The sequence below is a fragment of the Podarcis filfolensis genome (assembly GCF_964270895.1).
Source record: "Podarcis filfolensis genome assembly, chromosome: 1".
Classification (NCBI taxonomy): domain Eukaryota; kingdom Metazoa; phylum Chordata; class Lepidosauria; order Squamata; family Lacertidae; genus Podarcis; species Podarcis filfolensis.
Window position 1 is genome coordinate 30,125,768 of NC_139604.1, and position 23,382 is coordinate 30,149,149.

At 42.8% G+C, this 23,382-nt stretch overlaps 1 protein-coding gene across 8 annotated transcripts in view; it reads right to left on the reverse strand.

The window, feature by feature from the left end:
* The window catches only part of SLC4A10 (solute carrier family 4 member 10), a 159,023-nt gene that overhangs the window by 28,933 nt on the left and 106,708 nt on the right, over window positions 1-23,382 (reverse strand). For all 8 annotated transcript variants that reach the window (XM_083577107.1, XM_083577103.1, XM_083577105.1 and 5 more), the window contains 8 exons: window positions 18,543-18,700; window positions 17,534-17,621; window positions 17,068-17,214; window positions 15,281-15,381; window positions 14,251-14,425; window positions 13,919-14,052; window positions 13,198-13,443; window positions 1,011-1,116 (listed from right to left, as the gene is read on the reverse strand). In XM_083577107.1, coding sequence (XP_083433233.1) covers window positions 1,011-1,116; window positions 13,198-13,443; window positions 13,919-14,052; window positions 14,251-14,425; window positions 15,281-15,381; window positions 17,068-17,214; window positions 17,534-17,621; window positions 18,543-18,700 — 1,155 coding nt within the window. The remainder of the gene's footprint in view (window positions 1-1,010; window positions 1,117-13,197; window positions 13,444-13,918; window positions 14,053-14,250; window positions 14,426-15,280; window positions 15,382-17,067; window positions 17,215-17,533; window positions 17,622-18,542; window positions 18,701-23,382) is intronic.

Here is a 23,382-nt window from a genome sequence, read left to right on the forward strand (position 1 = left end):
CAACTGAGCTATCCATATTCATATAAAACTTAATTGCAGGCCATGGAGATTCTCCGGGAGCTAGGGAATAAGTAGACCACGCTTCCTGTTACCCAGGTCACAACCTACACATCTGACAATAAAGGAACGTGCAGAAAGGATGTTTGCAAACCTTCCATTTTAACTCTTTTGCTATAGATGAACATCTGGAGTGGTATTTGGGGAGAAATATAGAGCTTACATGTCCCTTTTTTCACATCGCAGCTTCAGATTTACCATCTGGTAGAATTTAGGTCAAATCTGCTGCTATTTGATGAATGCGGGCTTAATCTTAGTAATGCTCCCTGTCGCTACACAAAGTTTCTCAGAATAGTGCACACTGGCATTGGTGCTTTTTTAAAAAAAACAAAAAACTGAACAATAACAATAGGGAATAGTCACCACTGAAAAGTTTAATTAAATGGAAAGGTTTGTGACTTTTAGCCTCTAAGATATTCCTTAAATATTCCATATTTGTAATTGCAATTCAGGAACAGAGAAGTTGCTACACGTTTTCATTAACTGTTAAGACCTTTGCAGATGACACTGCAAACACACGCGTGGGCAGGGTTTGTGTACGCTACCCCTGCATGGATGGCCCATACAGCATGCAGACTTTCCAATCACATGGATGGCCCCCTACATCGTAAGAGGAGCCCTGCTGGATCAGACCAAAAGCTCACGCAGTCTAGAATCCTATCTCCACAGTGGTTAACTAGATGTCTAGGGAAGTCTACATGCAGGGCATGTCCCATACATGATCCTCAGCAACTGGTTTTCAGAAGCATGCTGCCTCGATACGAGAGGTAATAGCTATATAAAGCCACTGACTGTTCTTTGCGTATAATCTTCAGTTATTACAAAAGTGGCAAGACTGGGGTACAACACCTGATCCTCCCCATCTCTGACACCCTGCCAACCTACATTCGACAGGCCACACCTTTACGGTCAGAGTAAAGTTCATCTGTGATGTGTTTCAGTGGTACACTTACTGACACAGTTAGGTTTCCCCAAGGTATGTCTGACGAAGACATGTTTTTGGACTGCCAGTATCGCAAAGTATTATTGCTGGGGTTGTCTGGTTCCATACAGCTGCATCTGAAAGTGGGGGGAAAGGAAAAAAGCCTGATCATTTATAATCTTAAAACTGGTAAGTTGCATCATCGGAATTCCCTAGGAAGTCTGGGACGAAAACATACAAGATACCGTATTTTTCGCTCGATAACACGCACCTGACCATAACACGCACATCGTTTTTAGAGGAGGAAAACAAGGGAAAAAACATTCTGAATGAAACAGTGGATGTATCATTTTTGTGCTTCATGCTGTGGCCACAGACATGTGATCTGATGGTGAATTTGGGGTGACCCAATGCAAAAATCCTGAGAATCCCTGTGGATCCATGCTTTGTAACCACGTTTTTGCACCATTGCAGCCCCAGGCAACAGTGGGTGCGTGATTTGGGGGGGGGCAGGCTGTAGCCATGGACATGCTATGTGCTCTGATGGTGAATTTGGGGTGACCCAATGCAAAAATCCTGAGAATCCCTGTGGATCCATGCTTTTTAACCACGTTTTTGCACCATTGCAGCCCCAGGCAACAGTGGGTGCGTGATTTGGGGGGGGGCAGGCTGTAGCCATGGACATGCTATGTGATCTGATGGTGAATTTGGGGTGACCCAATGCAAAGATCCTGAGGATCCATGTGGATCCATGCTTTTTAACCACATTTTAAGTGGGGAAGGAAGGAAAAATACAGAATGGACAAGGAGCACGAGAGGGGTGTGCAGAGAAGCAGCTGGCTAAGAATGCAGGAGAGGGGTATAACGGGAGGGAGGAAAGGAAGGCAAAAGTTTTCCCTCACCTACCCACCCAAGCCAGCCAGCGCGCGCGCGCTCTCTCTCTCTCTCTCTCTCTCTCTCTCTCTCTCTCTCTCCCTCCTGCATGTTTTCAGCAGCACCGGAGCACAGAGCCGACACTCTGCTTGCCTGGAGGGGAGGGGCTTTCCCTGCTCTTTGTTCCGTTTGAGCAAACACAGCAAGGAAACAGAGGCGGGTGGGCAGTAAGACCCTGAGGCAGAATGCAGGAAAGCAGCCACTTCCTCTTTTCAGGTTTCCCTTCTCCGAGACGCGCGATTTGATTTTTGCCTGATTTTTTTTGCCATTTGGCTCCAGGGACCACACATTCGCTCAATAACACGCACAGACATTTCCCCTTCCTTTTTAGGAGAAAAAATCTGCGTGTTATAGAGGGAAAAATACGGTAAATGTGGAGGAAGCCCAGTCCTTCGGAATGCCTCTGTACCTCTCAGAGTTGAACACTGAATTACACCATGTACAGCTCTCCACATCACCATGATGCCTGAGCTGGTGGATCTCCTTTCCAGGAAATACCATGGATAGTACAAGGAGCCGTCTCTCTGAGTTTTGACCTGGCAACCCTAGACTGATGCATGCTTTTAGATTGCAAAGTGTCCTGAGTCTGGGCTAAGTTAAGCTGATGGGCCTTCCCTGACTACTGCCACACTCTGAAGGAGGACGTACAATCTATGGCGTTTTGTCTCCCACAGCCTCTGAAAGTGAAGAAAGCCCTCTCAAATACAGTAAATCCACAATGCACTTTTGGGGCATAGGCATCAAGACTTGCTCTCTAATTGGTAAAGGGACCCCTGACCATTAGGTCCAGTCATGACCGACTCTGGGGTTGCGACGCTCATCTTGCTTTATTGGCCGAGGGAGCCGGCGTACAGCTTCCGGGTCATGTGGCCAGCATGACTAAGCCGCTTCTGGCGAACCAGAGCAGCGCACGGAAACGCTGTTTACCTTCCCACTGGAGCGATACCTATTTATCTACTTGCACTTTGAGCTGCTTTTAAACTGTTAGGTTGGCAGCAGGGACGGAGCAACGGGAGTTCACCCCGTCGCGGGGATTCAAACTGCTGACCTTCTGATCGGCAAGTCCTAGTCTCTGTGGTTTAACCCACAGCGCCACCCACGTCCACTTGCTCTCTAGTCCAGTCTATTTTGTCTCTCTAGCCTCTTCTCTGACTGGCAGTAGCCCTCCAAGGTGTTAGCCAGAAAAGGCTCTTTCCTTTTAACTGTAGATAAAAGGATCTCTGATCCTTTTAACTGTAGATAAAAAGTGTGCATTATCAACATCTGAGGGACATGTGGCAAATGCTAGAAGGAAAGTATGGGGCTTAAAAGAAAAATTAATACCACAGAAATTGGATCTATAAATGGGAAATATGGAAATTGTACAAGCAGGGTGAGCCCAATAAAGAAATTTTTTACCAAAGACAGAAAAACCAAATGTTCCACCTACGACAATATCTGACAATTGCTGCCGCTCAGCAGTATTCTAATTCCTCCACCAGAGGCAGCCATGCCATTCTATGTATAAGGAACATAGTATAGTAAATATTAAAAACTAAACTACCCTTCAAAAATACCCACTGAATATTGTAATATCTTTGGTGAGAGTTGACCATTTTTCTACAATTTTCCTACTCATATTGAAATACTGCCCCTCAATGAGGCCAAACTTAGATTCACAAAATGTTTAGGGGTATGCGTACCCCTGCGTACCCCACTCCCGAAAAAAGGACTGGTAATAATAAAATTACTTTTATTATCATTATTATTTATTCTACTTGTTAATCACTTCTTACTCTAAGGTCTCCAAGCCACATGCAACACATTTATAACCATACACATAAATATACTCACCATTTAAAAAGATCATACAAAACATATACGATGGGATGCCCCAGTGGGAACAATACAATAGCATAATGTCATTCCCAGGGATGCACTTTGGGGAATAGAAAGATGGCTACCACCAATTCCCAATGGAATGATCAACTCTTCTCAAACATTTCTGTATATCTCCCACCCTTTTCTTGAGGAAGAATTGGTCCCATGGAGGAAGATATTCAGCTCAGTTTTATTTTTTAAAAAATCCCACTTCTTTAGGCCATGTTTCACAGCATTACAATTATTTTATTATTTTCCTGCTCCACAGTGGCTTTGAAAGCTTTTGAACTGTTAGCTAAATGTAGGAATGGCAGAAAAGGCTCTGTGTGGGTGTCCAAATGTTCCAAACACCAATTTAAATTAAAGCCTAAAAAGTAATGGTGGGAGGTTTGTTATTTTTCAAGGATCTGAGGAGGGAGCCTATTATTTTGTACACTGGTCAAAAAAGGGAGTTGAAGTACCTCTTGGAGAGCTACAAGACATAAGAGCCATAGTATTACAAACCCATAGGCACACAAAGACACACATCCACACACAAGCTCAAGTTGTATGTGGAGATCTTGCAGGTTAAGTCTGAGGGTAGGATACATCTCATTTTTCTAATTAACCACTGTTGCATTTCTCATAACTGTTAATTGAAAGTTCTGTCTTACACACACACACACACACACACACACACACGTGCACACAAACACACAAAGAATGTGGAATATGGCTTCTGCCCATGCTCCTTCCAGACGGATGTGTTTGGCTGGCCACACTACCCAGGGGCTGTGTGTTTGGTATTCATACAACTGTAGGCATGCAGGGCTTCTCTACCTTTCCAGAACGCTGACTGACAAGGGTTCCCATCAATGCTGAATCCTGACTGACAGAGGAGACACAGACAGCTAGTGTCTTCTTGCTAGCCCCTCGTACATCCAATGAATTCATGAAGGGGCTTGTGTGGACCCTACGCTTAGGGTATTTGCATATGACCACAATTGGTCCATAGGCCAAACTAAGGAGGACTGTGATGTACTCTTAATAACAGAGCATCAAAGACATTGCTAGGCAACAGTACGACGGTGCACAGATTTCTGGGTAATTTCAAACTTCTGGGTAATATCTTGCCACAAGCTTACTCGGTGCATATGCCCTGATTGGTCCCAGAAAGGCCCAGTAGTGGGCTGACCTTGGACAACATCCAATCAGTGTGATATAAGGGTAATAGAAAATGTAGAGAGACGTTTGAACTTAGGTTGTACATGAATGTACAATGAATGCAAGGCTAAGAGGTCAATGCCAAGCTTGGAATTTTCAAGAAAGACAGGTGAGAGCACCAGTGGACACTATCCACTGAACACAGCATACTTTCCATTCATTTCAATGGTCCTAGCTGCAATAAAAACCTGGTGGAAATATTGGATGAGCAACAGCAGCAGCATTGTTTGGCTGGCTGAATCCACTGACGTCATTCAGGCTGAACACATGTCAGAATGACATGAACTTGGCACCTTAAATACCTCTGAGAGTGGGATGTTATGCTCCCAGTTCTTAAATACATGTCATGGACAGATTGTAATATGCATATCACTATGCCAGAAGTGCTTAAAATTATTCAGCATAATCTGTTAATAATTGAGAGGCTTCTGGTAAAGAATTCTTCTTTGTTGTTGTTAGAAAACATAGATTCACCATTCACAAAGTACAAAAAAGGTTAGGCAGAAGGGGGGAAGTGTTTGTTTGTTTTTAAAGTGGGCAGGTCATGAACTAATACCTGGACTTGAAATATTGAGCAAAGACCATTTACTTTCACCACAAAAAAAGCTGGCAGCATTTAAAATGATTTCACAATCCTGCTTTCCATGGAGTAAAGAGCCAGCACATTTAACTTTCATTTGCTGCTTTGGATCTCATCAGCATTTATACCTCAAATGACAGAAGATGCAGTTTCGGCAAGGAAATATATCCCGTGGTTCAAGGCCTATAAGGAAACTAAATATTTTAGCCTATGTTTCCAGCTATGCTATTAACCCTATTAATAGGGTTTCAGTGTCTCCTCCAAACTAATAGCCTGGACTGAACGTCACGTTAAACCATAGTTCCAATAAACCATAGTTAGAATAAGCTATGATTTGATGTGAACAAGCAGCATGCTGCTGCACACTGACGAAATTCTGGGTGTTTTGCTCCTCTCCCACTTCTGCTGTTGCCTCATTGCAGGCAACAAGCCATGGTCTGGTTTGTTGCGTCACCCAAACGCAGGCCCCTCAAAAGTCACAGAGGCCATGCAAGAACAAACCTTGTTTTCCACTTACGTTTTGTTAGGAGAGAAACAAACCATGAATCCAGGTTCAGATGACATGGCAAATAAGACCATGGTTTGTTTCCTGGGACTGCAGCAGGAAAGCACCTACCGTTTCAGCAGCGTGCACCAGGACACTGCATGTTCTCATGAAACCAAAGTTGATTTCAACTATGGTTTAATGTGATGTGTGAACTATGTCACAGTAACAAATGAAGCAAAGAATTGGGGAGGCAAAAAGGGGGTTGCCACAAGAACCTTGTGCATATTAGCAAACCAAACTCGAGTTTCAGCTTGTCTCCCTTGCCTTTCCCTGCCCACTCATTCCCTTGTCTCCAAAAATTAGCAAAGCACGCTACATCCAGGCATCTGAAAACAAGAGGACACTTTGCTGCTTTCAGGTGGGACAAGTTGTTGGCCCTTCCCATCTGGAAGCCTAAGCAACTGAGGAGGGAAAAGATTGATGGGCCTGAACCAGCGTTTGATTTGCTGGTATCCTTGTCTGACACTTCTGTTTTGAAGGCCAGTTCACAGCATGGCTAAATAACATGCTGAGAGCCTTCACTTCACATCACATCTGCCTTCTTATTTATAGTTCACCATTAACCTTTTTTTATTATTCCAATGACAACCAGGCACACTAAGCAGAAATAAGCATTATTGTGGGCATATGTTTGTTCTTATTCCCCACACGTCCTTGGATAACTAGAGGGACGAAAAGTACAAATTCATTTTTTCCTAATGCAGAACAAGAGATCTTGGGAAACAGAACAGAAAAGAATCTTGCAATCCATTCGAATGTTTCCTCCCCTCATCAGAAGCCCAGAATGCCACCATTTCAAATTCTATTCAACTTTTGGGGCAAAGTTTCCAAAGAGGACATTAATTGGCTTTGCATATTAACCACAATTTATCTTCAGGTAATATAATGATCTAGTAATGTACGGAAGTGAGAGCTGGACCATAAAGAAGGCTGATCGCCGAAGAAGTGATGCTTTTGAATTGTGGTGCTGGAGGAGACTCTTGAGAGTCCCATGGACTGTAAGAAGATCAAACGTATCCATTCTTAAGGAAATCAGCCCTGAGTGCTCACTGGAAGGACAGATCGTGAAGCTGAGGCGCCAATACTTTGGACACCTCATGAGAAGAGAAGACTCCCTGGAAAAGACCCTGATGTTGGGAAAGATGGAGGGCACAAGGAGAAGGGGATGACAGAGGACGAGATGGTTGGACAGTGTTCTTGAAGCTACCAGCATGAGTTTGACCAAACTGCGGGAGGCAGTGGAAGACAGGAGTGCCTGGCGTGCTCTGGTCCATGGGGTCATGAAGAGTCGGACACGACTAAACGACTAAACAACAAGAACAACAACAATGTAATGATCAAGCTCTTCTGTGTGGTCCACTTTGGGTAGATGCAGAGCACATAAAGGTCATAAAGGGCACACTAGGATGGAATCAGATGGCCAGCTACTGCTCCAAAACTTCCCCTTCGGATAGCTGGCAGGATCCAGTCACATCATGAGGAGAGCATTACCTTACTTCACACTTTACCAGATTTCCAAATCATCGTGAGATTGTGCAAAGGCACTGGTAGCTCCTTGCCTAGAGCCTCTGGGGTACTCGTGCCCTACTACATAGCCTGCAAAAGAGGAGCAGGGACCAGAGAGATTTGTTCCATTTTGTGCACAAGCCCAACACAGGAAGAAGTTACATAATCTAAGGCAATTATAACTGCAAGTTGTCAGGTGGTGTTACAACATATGGGGAAAGTATCTGAAAGGCATTTGCCCCCTAGGGGGGCGTGATGAAGTTCTGACATTAATTAGCTAATATGACAGTCCTGCTTTAGGAGAGCTCTGACCTAAAGGAATATCTGGAGGGGTTATGACAACGTGAAGGGGGCTCTTCAGATCACTGTTGCAGATTGTCTGTTTCATGTAAGTCAATGAGGAGAAAGGGCAATTTTATTTTTTTATCAGGGTGACATTGAAGAACAGGGGTCATACTTACATACAAAACTCAGAAGGAATCATACACACACACACACACACACACACACACACATATATATATATATATATATATATATATATATATATATGAAGGTAAAGGTACCCCTGCCCGTACGGGCCAGTCTTGACAGACTCTAGGGTTGTGCACTCATCTCACTCTAGAGGCCGGGAGCCAGCGCTGTCCGCAGACACTTCCGGGTCACATGGCCAGTGTGACGAAGCTGCTCCGGCGAACCAGCACCAGAGCAGCACACGGAACGCCGTTTACCTTCCCGCTAGAAAGCGGTACCTATTTATCTACTTGCACTTAATTGTGCTTTCGAACTGCTAGGTGGGCAGGATATATATATATATATATATATATATATATATATATATATATATATAAAACACAGTGATCCCTAATGTAGAATTAGCTTCTAAAAGGGCCTCCCATTGCCATATATTCTAAAAGCCTGATGAACAAAGCAGCAACAAAGTCTAGAAGTAAAAGTATAGGGGAACGATCAACAGAGATTATTAAAAATGTTAGGGCTTCATAGGACAATCAGTGTCATGGAATGTAATGGCGTGACATGGAATGTAATGGTGTATGAGAAAGAAAAAGAGAAAGAGAGAGCGCAGTAGACAAGTCTAAGGGCCCTGATAATGGAGAGAATTGACTGAATTTCTCATTTGGGTGTTTATATAAACTCTAGGCCTGGCTGAAAAGCTAATGAACCCAAAGGAAAAGAAGGCATGATAAATAAGAATAGCTACAAAGAAACTTAATTATAATATCTGGGAAACTGTGAGGTTAATTGTGCAATCCTACACACGTTGACTTTGAAGTACATCTCACTGTGTTCAGTGGTACTGAGACCCTAGTGTGTTTAGCCAAAATCAATTTAAGAAGTAGAAGTGTGTATATAGGGCTTCGTTATCACTCTGGATGTTTAACAGTCTTGTATAAAGAGACAGTCACATTCAAGCAAACAAATGCTAAGACTAATATAGCATCAACAATAAAGTTAGCTCTCAAGTCATTGTGATCTCTCATCTAATAACACTGGTCAACAACAAATTTGTTGTCTGCGTTTTTTCAGTTGATTTAGGACAAATCTGATGCGCTGAATTCAAAAATCACATTGGTTTTGCACAATCAGGTCAAGTTTTTGAGCTATGGCCACATGTCTTTTTTTACGTTTTTGTTCACATGTACGCTTGTGTGGAGCATTTTAGAAGAAGTTGGTGGGGGTAAAATGCCATGTCGAATAATTGTTTTGATTGGAAATGATTATTTTAATGACAAGAAGTATTCAGGTCCGATAGTTCTGGGTGATTATGTTGAAAAGGGATCAGTTTGAAGTCATAGAACCTCAAAATCTTCCATAAATTGGTGTGGCAAAGCATAAAGTTGGGGGATCAAAACTAACTTAATGGGGCAGCCGCCCCACGAAGAAAGAACCGAAGCAGCCTCAAGTATCCTGATCTTCAATCAGCTCATTGTGATGAAATTCCAGTGCCTATCTTCGGAGAACTTCCTGACATTAGTGACGAAGATGCCTCCAGCGTTGAAGGACATGAAGAAGAAGAAGTGGTTCTTGAAGATGATGCTCCACATCCATTTTCCCAAAAGGAGTTGAATGATCTAGTTTGTGACCTCAGCTTGTCAAAGGACTCTGCTGAACTGTTGGCATCCAGATTGAAGGGAAAAAACCTCCTCTCTGACAGTGCTCGCATCAGCTTCTTCCGCAACAGGCATCAAGAGTACCTCCGTTTTTTCTCGGAAGAGAAGGACTTGGTGTACTGTGCAGATATTGCGCAGCTTCTGCTCAAGCTTGGAGTGCCACAGTACGAACCCAAAGATTGAAGACTGTTCATTGACAGCAGCAAGCGATCACTGAAATGTGTTCTGCTACACAATGGCAACCAGTTTGCCTCTAGACCCCTGGCTCACTCGAGTACACTGAAGGAGAACTAGGAAGCGGTGAAGTATGTGCTGGAGAAAATTGGTTATGATCAGCATAAGTGGTTTATTTGTGTTGACCTGAAGATGGTGAACTTTTTGTTGGGACAACAGTCTGGCTTCACCAAGTACCCATGCTTTCTGTGCATGTGGGATAGTAGGGACTGTGCTCAGCATTACACGAAGAAGGACTGGCCTGTGCGGGAGGAATTGGTGCCTTGCAAAAAAAGGAACATCATCAACGACCCTCTGGTGGACAGAGACAGAATACTCTTCCGACCGCTGCACATCAAGCTCAGCTTAATCAAGCAGTTCACCAAGGCTCTGGACAAGGATGGTGACTGCTTCATTTACTTGTGCCAGGTTTTTCCAGGATTGACCATGGAGAAGTTGAAAGCTGGCATCTTCGACGGTCCTCAGATCCGTCAGCTCATCAGAAATCCAGAGTTCGGAAACTCAATGAACGAAGTGGAACTGGAAGCGTGGAAGGCATTTGTTCTGGTAGTGAAGAACTTTCTGGGCAACAATAAGGCCAGAAACTACGCAGAACTTGTCAACAACATGCTGACTGCTTTCAGAAACCTGAGCTGCAACATGAGCGTCAAGATGCACTACCTATTTTCACATATGGACTGGTTTCCTGAGAACCTGGGTTCAATGAGTGACAAGCAGGGGGAAAGATTCCATCAGGACATGAAAGAGTTGGAGACCAGGTATCAGGGTCGCTGGGACACAGTCATGATGGCTGACTACTGTTGGACTCTAAAGAGAGACCTCCCTGCCGCTGAGCATTCCAGGAGTTCCAAGAAACGGAAGTTCAAGCCCTGAAGTTTGAAAAATGGTGAAGCAACATGCAATTTACGTGTACTTACCTTTACCAATGCCCACCATTCAGTTTACAGTAAACCTGACCTGATGGAGAGAAACGGATGCCATTTCCTGATTCAGCAGTGCTAAAATACCCTAAATCAGTTGTAGAAATCTAGACAACATTCAAAAAGTAAAAAATTGTTGCCCAGTGTAATCTATTTAAGAGGCTGCTCACTAGGTATTTCAGACTAAAACTCCCATCAGCCCCAGCCAGAATGGCCAACGGTCAGGGATGATGGGAGTTTTAGTCCGCAACATTTGGAAGACATGTACCCTAATCTACATGTAGATGTTAAGACACTGCAACTTCTCAGTCTATGCTTTGTCTTCAATAATTTGCAGGTAGTTGTTCAGAACTTCTTATGCAGGCAGTTTATTGGGCTTGTTATTCATCCAGGGAGCAGGTGGCGGCAGGACGGGGTAGCAGCCTTGTCTTTCTGTTGCTATTTCCGTATTTGACTCTCACTAAGCCAAGAGTTCATGTGAGTTGAACACAGCCATATTAAAAACCATATCTGGAGGGGCTTTCTAGCCTGAAAATGCTTCTCTGGCTGCTGTCTCTATTGCTGAGGAGATGCATCATGTGCCTCAGGCAGACTGAATCTTGACATTGCCCATGAGAATACTTAGGTATTCACATAACATAATGTACAAAAACTTATTTTTGATAACTCAGCTCGCTTCATCCAGCAGCAGCCTCGTGAACTGAACGGTAAAACACAACCCCTCTGAGCAGTCATGTTTTTTGTCAGTTTCACTTCTCAGGCGGCATTTTTTTTTTAATATAATAAAAGTTGCCTCATATGACAACCGCAATTATCCCTGGATATCTTTGGCACGTGAAGCTGCTTCCATGTATCTCCTGTTATAGATCTCACTGTCGTACCTTGCTACTGCTCAGGAATGGGAGACAAGAAAGGATCTGGGAACTCAAAGCAATCTATCTTAGCAGTTTTACACACTGAAGCTAAAATGGCATCATAGTGTCAATTACAACGCAGCTCAGGGCAAACAGATTTAGCGCTATGGTTTAGCATTTTAGCACTATGGTAAGGGTGGTCCAATGCAAAAGTGAGCAAGGATCCTACACCTTTAATTTCAGCAGGCGTGGCTTGTGTGTGCTTTTCGAGGCAAGTATTAAGAGATGGAGGACTCCTCGCCACCTTTTGAATCTGGCCACCCTGGCTATGGACTGGATCCAGACTAAGTTAGTCGAACTTAGGTTATATGGAAATCAATGGACAAATTGTTTGAGACTCCCAATGATTTCAGTGGCAATTAAGGCTTTTGATCAAGTTCCTCATGGTATGCTTATGAAGAAGCTGCTAAAATGTGAGCTGGGTCAGGTAAGTGTAGGTGAATCTGTACCTGGCTGACTGACCAAACATAAGCAGTGCTCACTAAATGTTCCTTGTCATTCTGGGGGGGGGGAGGAATAAAGGGGGTGCCACAAGGTTCTGTCCTGGGTCAGTTGTTGTTCAACATCTTTATAAATGACTTGGGTGAAAGAATTGAGAGGATGCTCATCAAATTTGCAGATGACACCAAACTCGGAGGGGTAGCCAAAGACAAACTCAGGATTTAAAATGACCTTCCTAAGTCCCAGAGAAAGTGAGCTGGGACTGATGGGACTTTTAGTTCAAAAAAACCCTGGAGGGCAGCAAATTGATGAAGGTTAGCTCACACTCTATCACCAATGGCCAACGTGGGCCTCACCTCTAGATAACAGTGTTTAAAAATGGGATTGGAATTTTGGCTTGCTGGGATTAATTAAAAAAAATATTATGGGAGGAATTCCATGTTGAGTTTAAGTCAATCATTCTGTCAGGGCCAAGTGTTCTGGCTTCCCAGATGGAACTATACCCCCCTTCTCCACCACCTTCCATGCCATTCCAGAGGTTCTCCCAACCCTTCCAGGCACATTTTGAGGTAGGGTATAACGGAGGGGGGAAGCCCCATTGTGCAAGAAGAAGCATATGGCTTCTGGTGATAGGGCTCATTAATTGAATCCCACCCTATTACTGCCTGGAGGCAGGGAGTAACAAATATTCTAACTGCTCAGATTATTTATTCAAACCCAACATGTGTGAGCCATTGCCATGGTGCTCATGCTGTTGAAATGAAGCTTTCTTTTCGAAAACGTGGGGTTCTTCCTGTCAGAACTTCACAGAAGGATGCAAGCCCTAGTAAAATTATGTAAACATGAATGTCCTCTTTCTACTGGGAATCCCCTTGTGAGGAACACAATGGGAACAGCGCCCCGCAACAAAGGAAATCCCTTCAGGACAACGGATGAAATCATACTTACGAGTAATGTGTCAGTTGTTCCAAACTGTTATGCATGTTGATTGGATATGTCTCGCTGAGATGAAAGAGCTTCTCTAAGGCCTCGTAAATGAAAATGATGCAGATAAGGGACGCAAAAGCTTCTTCCGTAAACCGAGTGATGTAGCACACAAGCGAACTGGCGTCGGTCGCAACAAGGATGATACACAGAGTTGCAGTCCACAAGCCAATGCTTGCTCTCAGAGAAAGGTACGACAGCCCATATTCCCTGGAAGCACATGGAGACAGGATTGCAAATGCACAGACCCAGACCTATTAAGTTTGTTGCTGTCTCGGGGAAAACATATTAATCCCCAAAATGCCTTTGCTGGAAAGCACAGCAAAGATAATAGCTGTTTATGATCATTTATCAACGTGATAAGTTAAAGCATATTTCATTAGTAAGGCAGAGAAAAGCCTTGTGAGAGGTTCTGTTGTTTAGGAAATGCAAGTTTCTACTTTACGCCTGCTCATGCTGCTCATTATCCCTCTTTAAAAACTACTCAAACTTGCCTTAAAGTTCAGTTGACCTGGAACTGCTTGCAGAGAAATTTTTGTATAAAAATTAAATAAATAACAACCATCATCATCCTAACTCTTTAAGAGTTAGAGTTGTCCTTCAGCTTCAGTAACCCCTCACAAGGCAAAAACAACAGAGTATGAAAACAGTGAGACTCTCAAAAGAAGAAAAATGGTTCACTTACTTGCAAAATTTGAACAGTATCTTTTCAAACACCAAAACTGGACCCGTACTCCCTAGTATGGTCAGAGGCTGTCCACCAAAGAGCGAATAGGCTATGCCGGTCATCGATGCACCAAACAAAGATTCTATTGCACTCTGCAGGTGGGCGGGAAGGGAGAAATGGAAAAGTTAGACCTATTATTTCAGCATCAAGGCGATGGATTGCAATAGTTGCCGTTTTTATCAGATAGAACATTCCAAGCGCGTGCGCACACAGACAATTCATTCATGGAATTTTTATAAAGTGCCAATTGTAAATAATAGGGAAGATTCAGATCAAAATATGACACATACTATGCGGCCATCCGTTGCTTCTCCCAGTAAACCACCAAACGTGATAACAGGAGACATACAAGCACAGTAGAGAAAGAGAAACGAAGCTAAGCACTGCAGGCTGAACGCGTCAGTGAAGTCGCTCAGAAAGAATGGCGCTTTCCTCTTGACATCTAAAACCAAGCCCCCAAAAATCCTACAGAATTGGGGGGGGGGGGGAGAGAAGAAGAAGAAGAAAAAGAAAAAGCAGAGTAAGGCTTTAAACCCAAACTTCCTCATGAATTTTTGAACTGAAAAACACTCATCACTGTTATCGAATCTAATGTGAAAATGTGTTCTTTGCATTCACCTTAAAAAGTCAAATACGAAGCAGACAAGACCTCTCTAAAGTATCTTAATGCCCTGAAACATTATACAGGAGAGCCAGTGTGGTATAGTGGTTAGAGCGTGCAGGAGACCAGGGTTCGAATCCCCACTCGGTCTTGAAGGTCACTGAGTGACCTGAGGCCAGTCACTTACTCTCAACCTAACCTACCTCCCTGGGTTGTTGTATGGAGAACTATGTATTTCCACTTTGAGCTCCCTGAAGACAAAGGTGGGGTATAAATGCAATAAGTAAGTAAAAACACATGCAAAGTGTTTAACTGAGGTGGGAAACTGACTGCACTTTAAGTAGTTCTACTGGGATTCCTTTAATTGTGTAAAAATACAGCCTTTTATTAAAGGCCTCAAGGTGTAGTCTTACTACTTTTGGGTAAGAGGCTTGGTGAATTTTCTTCACAGATGTTCTGATCAAGCAGGAGAAGTTCAACTGCTAGGAAGCAAAGTGACCTTGGATTTTTTAAATAAAAAAATATTAAAAATATTTAAAACCCACTTATTAGTTAAGAAAATGCAGCATAAACATGATAAAACTTTAAAATAAACTTCAAAACTTTTTTTAAAAAAAATTAAGCCAACCATGTCTTATTAAAAAAACAAAAAAACCCCACAAATATATTACAATATTTGGTTTGTTGTTGTTGTTTAAAAAAACTGAATTATTACTAACCTTCCAGTACGTTGCAGTTCTGGTCCTGAGTGACCTCCAACTGGTGCTATGTCTCCATGAGCAGCAGTTCCATTTGGCACACCTGGAATCTTACGCTTCTCCTACATGAGAGAAAGAGAGGGGATTTGTGTTTGTGTGTGTGTGTGTGTGTGTGTGTGTGTGTGTTTACATTTTTCAAATCATGGACTGGGAAAGGAAACTACTTAAGGTCAGCTAGCACACTGTGACACTCCTGGTATTTCCTTTGAATTATTCCCTCCACAAGTGATGGAAATCACACAGCGGTGCTAATCTGTAAGGACTGTTAGCACCTGGGTATGCCGGCAGCATAGTGTTGGCGCCTGCTCCTTAGAAAAATTGGCAGGAGGATTCTAGATGGCAATCTTCCCTCCCATGAGTTCTGAAACCATATCACCTACTCTGCTCAGGAGAGAACCATAGTTTGGGGAGTTGGTAAAGCACAATGAGGCCCAAGTATGGGAACGGCTTGAGCATGACAGAGCATATCCCTTAACTACTCACCTACTAAGGGCCCAATGACATGTTACCACCATAGATGCAATTGCTGTCACCACCCAAATTTTCTCCCAAGTCTGTCCCCAAACATTTGGTTAAAGAAGATGCCTGAGGTGATATCACTATGCGCAATGTTTCGCTCACGCCCAACAAGACTGGGCTCTGTAAACAAGGGGTGGAAGCATATGTGCTATGTGTGCTGGGGTGGGCGTGGATTCAAAACATTTGCCTCTGTATGGTCAAAAGGGTAACACCAGTAAAAATAAATATAATGGATGCCCTGCTCTGTAAAAGCAGAAATGGTTAGTAAAACATAGGTGGGTAACCTCAAGTCCGAACGCTGAATGGAGCTCCAAGGTCTCTCTTATCAGCCCTCAGGACTCTCCCCAGAAACTACCTTTCACCAGGCCTACTCTGTGTCCACCTCAAGTGTTCTTTACTGCTTCAAATGTGTCCTTGAACTGTGATAACTCATTTGCCTGAACACGAGGGATAGAGAAAGTGTGTGTGTGTGTGTGTGTGTGTGTGTGTGGCGAGAGAGAAGCCTGTGAGTTGTGCATGGGTGGAATGTGTCCTACTGCACAGAGTTAAGTCACAGCCATTGTTCCACTCATTTTTTTTTTGCCAATAGGCACTACCCTACATTGGAGCATGGCCCCCGGAAGTCTATCCATGACAGAATGTGGCCCCTGAGCTAACAATGTGCTCCGTTGATTTTATATCAGCTATATAATCCAAAATCCTAATCACCTGTTTGCACAGGATAGGGTTTTTCCTTTGAATATCTTGAGGAATATTTCAAGAATGTTAAGATAGTGGTGGTGTGTGCAGAAGCAACAATGGAGATATACTGTTTTCCGTTCTAATTTCAAAAATGGAATGGTTTTATTGCTTTAGTCCCTGAAATATACTCGGAGTCGAGAGTGGATTTCATGCTCTTTATTCAGCTCATAGTGGTGAGGAGGAATGAATGTTTCCCAAAAATATCTGCTTTATATACATTATTTACACAATGGGTTGCACGTGATTGGCTAATTCCGGGATTCTCCTGTAGGCCAATCAGGTTGTGGATTCACTTCCACCTGGAGCTGGATTGGGTGGCTCCTGCGGACCAATCATACTGTTGCATTGTTCTAGGACCAATCAGACTGTTGCATTCTGAATCCTATTGTTCTAGGACCAATCAGACTGCTGCATTTTGGATCCTATTCAACTCAGTACATAACAGTCCCTTCACATTAAAACAACAACAACATGAAATGTACACAAACCTGAGAGGGAACATTTTTGGGGGGCTCTATACGAATCGTTGGGTCCCATTCTCCAGGAGGGAGAACTGTCACCTGGTCGAGAAACTCATCAATCCCAGCAACCAAATCATTACGATCTTTAGCTTTGTAGGCAACATCATGAAACACCTGTCAGAGACACAAGAAAATACATGAGACTTTTCTTATAAGGAGGGCATATAAAATCCCACACATTCACACAGCTGCTTACATAAAGCATGCAACTTCCCTGAAAGTCTTCTATGTACAAAAAATACACTTTAGCATAGTGAACTCTTTGCTTATTGTTGAAGTTTGATTTAAGCAGAATGTGAAAGCTGCTACCTACAATTCAAGCGAAGTGTTTTAGGTATACTTGGGAGACAAAAAACATCTCAACACAGGTTTACTTTTAGGTTTAAACAGGTTGTTTCTAAGTAAGCTTTAACTGCGGTTAATAGATAAATACCTCATCTGTCATTAAGGTTCCAATTGACCTGCCAATCTCATGGAACTGTTGGCCTTTTCCTAGAGGTCCCAGAAGAATAAATAAAAATCTACAAACAAATGGAAAGCAAAAATATTCAAAGGACATCCAGTTATGTAGCTCTAACACAGTTAAACAAAAAGTAAGCAAAAAGAAACAACCCCTACAGTGTTTCTAGCTAGACTGAATGGATTGTGGCGTTTTTAAAAAACAGTGACTTGAAACGGAAGGATTTCTTTAAAAAACGGATGCACAAAACAAAAGCTTGACCCAAGTGTGTTTTTAGTGAGATAATTAGGCCTGTTCTGAAGTCAAAGGCAGCTCCTATGGGCAGCAAGTCTGGGAGAAGGCCTTAGGCTCATGTATTTCCTACCACAGGGGTTAGGGGATATTTTCCAGGCGAAGGAATGCATTCCCTCATGGGCAGCCTTCCAGACATCACATGTCAATGGTGGATGGAGTTGGAGGCAAAAAAAGAGGGAAGGAAACAACAAATGGGGCTCCTAACTTTCTGCTTCAGGCTACATTTCAGCCATGTGTAAGTTAGGTTTCTAGACGGCTGCCCTCTGTCAAGCCCCTCTCTCCATCCAGGCAAGAAGAAGAGTTTGGATTTGATATCCCGCTTTTGCACTACCCGAACGAGTCTCAAAGCGGCTAACATTCTCCTTTCCCTTCCTTCCCCACAACAAACACTCTGTGAGGTGAGTGGGGCTGAGAGACTTCAAAGAAGTGTGACTAGCCCAAGGTCACCCAGCAGCTGCATGTGGAGGAGCGGGGAAGCAAACCCGGTTCACCAGATTACGAGTCTACCGCTCTTAACCAACTACACAGAGTTCGGGACTTTGTTACTGCACACATATGGAAATGTGTGACATATAAAATGATTCAAAGAGGCTTCCATGCAGCATTCGCAATGCCTATCTAGGTCCTGGTCCTTTGTTTATGAACTGGGAAATGTGCCTTTCTTTCTTGATTCTGGTTATAAAATCACCTCGTTGGGATTGGAACTTCTGCTAGTCCCGAAAGCAGCATGGCGGGAGACAACCTAACAAAAGCCACTACAGCACGGTCCAGGAATTCCAGCTCGCCAACCAGAATGTTTGATGCTTCTGCTCCAGGAGGGATCTTTTTCATGAAATGCAGGTCGACCTGATCATGTGTAGAAAAAGGAAGACATCACACAGAGGGGAGCGGAAACTTGTGGGAAGTAACAAGAGACCACAGATAAATGCAAAAACTTGTTTTCTTTCACTTCACTGACACAGTAAGTTTATGACATCGTTGATCACCAACTACGGAACAACTTAGCAATTGTTGATTAGCATTTGTTTATTTATTAGCAATCTCAAATATGTTAACTGCCATGATCAATCAGTGAAAACTTTGCAGATTCAAAGAGCATTATCAGTTAATCAAGGAAGTCTTTAGCCCTATGAAACAGATGCCTTTTTGTATTCCGAGCAGAATTTTTGCTTAATCCAGGGGCAACCCTCCAGATATTATAGAACTTCAACTTCCATTGGCACCATTCAACATGGCATGACATGGCAAGGGATGTTGCAAGTTGTAGTTCAACATCTGGAGGGACGCAAGGCCTCCATCCCTTCTTTACAAAGTTGGTGGTTATTTCCCGTTGCTAAAGCACAGCAAATGCTGGACTTTACTTTCAAATATTAAGTTACCTCATCAAGAAACCTGCTGTCATCATTCCAAAGCCCCAGCAATCACTTAACTACATTTAATGTTAACAAACTAAATACTTGGTTAATCAGCTGAATTTTTTTTCATGTCAAACTCATGTCTTAGCATTTGCCTAATGATGCAACAGGAAGTTGGCTAGTAGTCCTTTTGTACTGAAGATATGCAATGTGTCTTAATGTATTCTGTCCTACGGCACAAAGAGCAATGTTATCAGGGAAGTCTTGGGCGCAGTTCAGCACAGAGTTAGGCATGTTAAGATTATTGATTCAATATGCTTAATTCTATGCTGGATTGTGGTCACTGGCTGCAAGTCCCACGGAAATTTATGAGAATAATTTACAAGTAAATGGGCTTGGGATTTGAGCTGATTCAATACATGCCAAAGCTACAATGCAATGCACTATCAACTGTTAAATGCGCTGTAAAACATCCTGCAAAATGGGACAAGCCTTGGTTTTCCAGGGGTATATTTCAGGAGTGGGGAACCTGCAATCCAACAGCACTTAGAAGCTCACAAGTAGCACAGGGGCCCATTCCAGGGCCTTTTTAGTGGTGGCTCCATGTCCACAGAATGTCCTCCCCACAGAGATGTGCCTAGCCACATCATTGTTTTCTTAGGAAACTGGTGTAGATGCAGGTTTCTGGATGAAGGGAACTGAATCGTTTGGTGCTGCAGTTACTTCTTATGAGTTGTAAGCCAATATTTATTTTTAATCTTTTGTGTTGTTTTACGTCCCTGTGAAGATGGCACTACCGAATCGGTGGCACATGCCCTTCTGGCTTGCACTCTTTATAAAGACTTGAGGAATGAGATTATCACCCCTCTTTTATTATCCATTCCGGGTCGCCCAACCACTGCCACAGTGTCTTTTCTCTTGGCAGCTCAAGATGAGCAGATGAGAGCAAAGGTTGCAAGGTTTTTAGCTGGGGCAATCAGAATAAGATCCAGTATCTGACTATTGATTCAAAACCTTAAAATGCATTTTATATAATTGACTTTTTATTTCTATTCTTTGTACAGTGGTACCTCGGGTTACATACGCTTCAGGTTACAGACTCCGCTAACCCAGAAATAGTGCTTCAGGTTAAGAACTTTGCTTCAGGATAAGAACAGAAATCGTGCTCCGGCGGCATGGCGGCAGCGGGAGGCCCCATTAGCTAAAGAGGTGCTTCAGGTTAAGAACAGTTTCAGGTTAAGAACGGACCTCCAGAACGAATTAAGTGCTTGACCCAAGGTGCCACTGTATATCGTATTGTTGTTTTACTGCTATGGCCGATGGCTGACGCAAATAAAGATTCATTCATTCATTTGTATTGTGTGGCTACAATCTTGTTCTATGTTACAAGCCACTCTGAGGCCTTTAGGCAAAGAGGGGTGTACATGTTTTTTTTAAACTCCCTGTTCACTAGCTAGGGCTGATGGGAACTAAGGTATAGCTACATCTGGAATGCCACAGGTTCTCCACCCCAGGTATATTGGTGGGAGCTTTTGCTCAGATTACAATCACCAAAAGAAAACTGTTGTCTTTGGCTTGAATGGTTTTTCTGAAGGTTTCTTCACCAAAAGGCAGAGGAAGCTGCAGGGGAATGTGAGAAAATATGCAGGGAGGCAAGAGGCATGGCTAATGTTCCTGGATCTTCTTCCTCCTAACATCTTCCACAAACAAGCCAGTATGAATTTAATAGAAATAATCAATGGGCAATGGAAATCAGCCAGGGGCATTTCCCTTCCCTGAATGTTTGACTGTCATCTATAATTTCCCTTGTCTGTCAGCCTTCGGATTTCTTAACGAGCGCCACCAGCATAGTGGATTATATTGGCCATAAGTCTTTGCAATGTTGGGAAGCTGCCAACTGGCAGTCTTTGGTTATCTTTCACCACAAAACACGCTTAGAATCGAGTCTGAAGGAGGATTTTCCACCTATGCAACCTAAGAAGGTAAACTGTAAACAGAGCTCCCTAATTAGCGCCTTCTGAAGGGTAATCAGACTGAGAAATGGAAGAGCTTAGGAAAACCTCTTGATCCCTGAACAGTAACTAGGGAAGTGGTTCTGTAACTATGCAGGGATTGACAGTGGTGCATTAGCATTTTTTTTTTTTAGAAAATAGGGAGGGAGCAAGCTGGGAGGAGAGCAGCCGTACTGCACAGCAATTCACTCTTATCAGCATTCAAATCCCTGGCACTCCAAAGGCCCAAAATGGTATCTAATATTTCTACTGAGAAAAAAGGTGAGTGAAGGAAAGAACCCCCATTGATAGGAACTTCTGTGCTGATACTCTGGCAAATACAAATGTAAGGATGATAGGTACCATATTATAGCAATGGCTCTATTATGTCCTAAATTCCTCCTCCGTGTAGCCATACCAACAGCAAAATATAGGTAGTTATGCATAATAGTTGGCAGTTAGGTAAAGGGACCCCTGACCGTTAGGGTCCAGTCATGGATGACTCTGGGGTTGCGGTGCTCATCTCGCTTTACTGGCCGAGGAAGCCTGCATACAGCTTCTGGGTCATGTGGCCAGCAAACCAGAGCAGCACACAGAAACACCATTTACCTTCCCGCTGGAGCGGTACCTATTTATCTACCTGCACTTTAACGTGCTTTCGAACTGCTAGGTTGGCAGGAGCAGGGACCGAGCAATGGGAGCTCACCCCATCGCAGAGATTCGAACCGCTGACCTTCTGATCGGCAAGTCCTAGGCTCTGTGGTTTAGACCACAGCACCACCCGAATAGTTATGCCTTAATGGCATATGCATATGTTCTGGTCATGGTATAGCCCTGTTAACTAGTAAATAAAAATATCAATACTTTCTGGCCAAAGTGGGGGTTTTGTTTGGTTTTTTAAATTTTATTTATACTTTTCAAATACATACATTTCACTGATTTTACAATCATTTTGACATTTTAAAATTTGACTTCCTTTCCCCTCTTTCTGTGGTTCCTTAAATTTAAATATTCAATAAACCATTTCCATTCTTTTATAAAAAGTTGGTTCTCTTGATTTCTTATTCTTCCTGTAAGTTCCGCCATTTCTGGCCAAAGTGTTAACGATATGATTCGCAAATTACAATTTTGCATTTGCCTATACAGTATTCTAGAATACCTACCTTTCCTTCTCACTCTGATTACAACAGAACTGAAATCAAATTTGACTTTTCAGGCAGAATAAATTGGTTTAATAAAAGCTAAAAGTGTAGGCAAACTGTGAATCAATTCTCTATTGCCATTAAAATTCCTGGTTCCTAGAAGGATTAGTTCCTAGTTAGCAAAACTGGTCAAATTATGTAAAGGCTTTAAATATTTTTCCCCCTCTTGGTTTCTTTCATTGATTTCACAGTGGCAACTGTCTGGCATTTGTAAGCATATTCTATTTGCATTCTCCCTATAGTACCTTTCTAAATGTTATGAAGAGGAAAATACAGTGATTCACAAAACAACATGTTCAAATTGATATCACAGCTTCATATTTTGAGAATTTCAAATTGCAATACTTTTCCCCATTTGCTTTCCCATTACCAATCTAAACACAAAAACAGTGACCAAATCCAATATAAACTGTTAAAGTGACCATTTTAATGTCTATCTCACTGCCATCTGTCAGCGCCAGTGTGCAGTGTCTTCAATACTGTTTACAAAGTTGCTTTCTTGCAAATGGCTCTGGCACATAGACAGAATTTAAGCGTAATGGAGTTGTCTGTGTCATGAAATCTCTCTCAAAACTTGAACATCTCCACCACCCCAAAAAATAAGACCAAATAAAGCCCCTTTTCACTGCTGTGTTGTTGTTTTTTGCCATCTTATATACATATCCCTTATGGGGAAATAATTTTAAGTTTATATATCGATCCAGTACCAAGGAATTATCATCAAGGATCACTTAAAATTGTGACTACTTTTCAGAAAGGGGTTTGCCACAGATGGAGGAAAGCATATGTACATGCTTGGAAGGGATTTCGAGTGACTTTTGATTGAAAGGCTCTAATTGAGGACTCGTATACAGTGGGAGTGCTTTTCTGTGGAGGCATTGTGTTCACAGGAACCAACTCCTAGGGAGTGAGGGCCCTTTGCCCTCCCCACAAAATATTTGAGCCCCCCTCAAAAGTTGATGGGCATTGCCATTCAAATG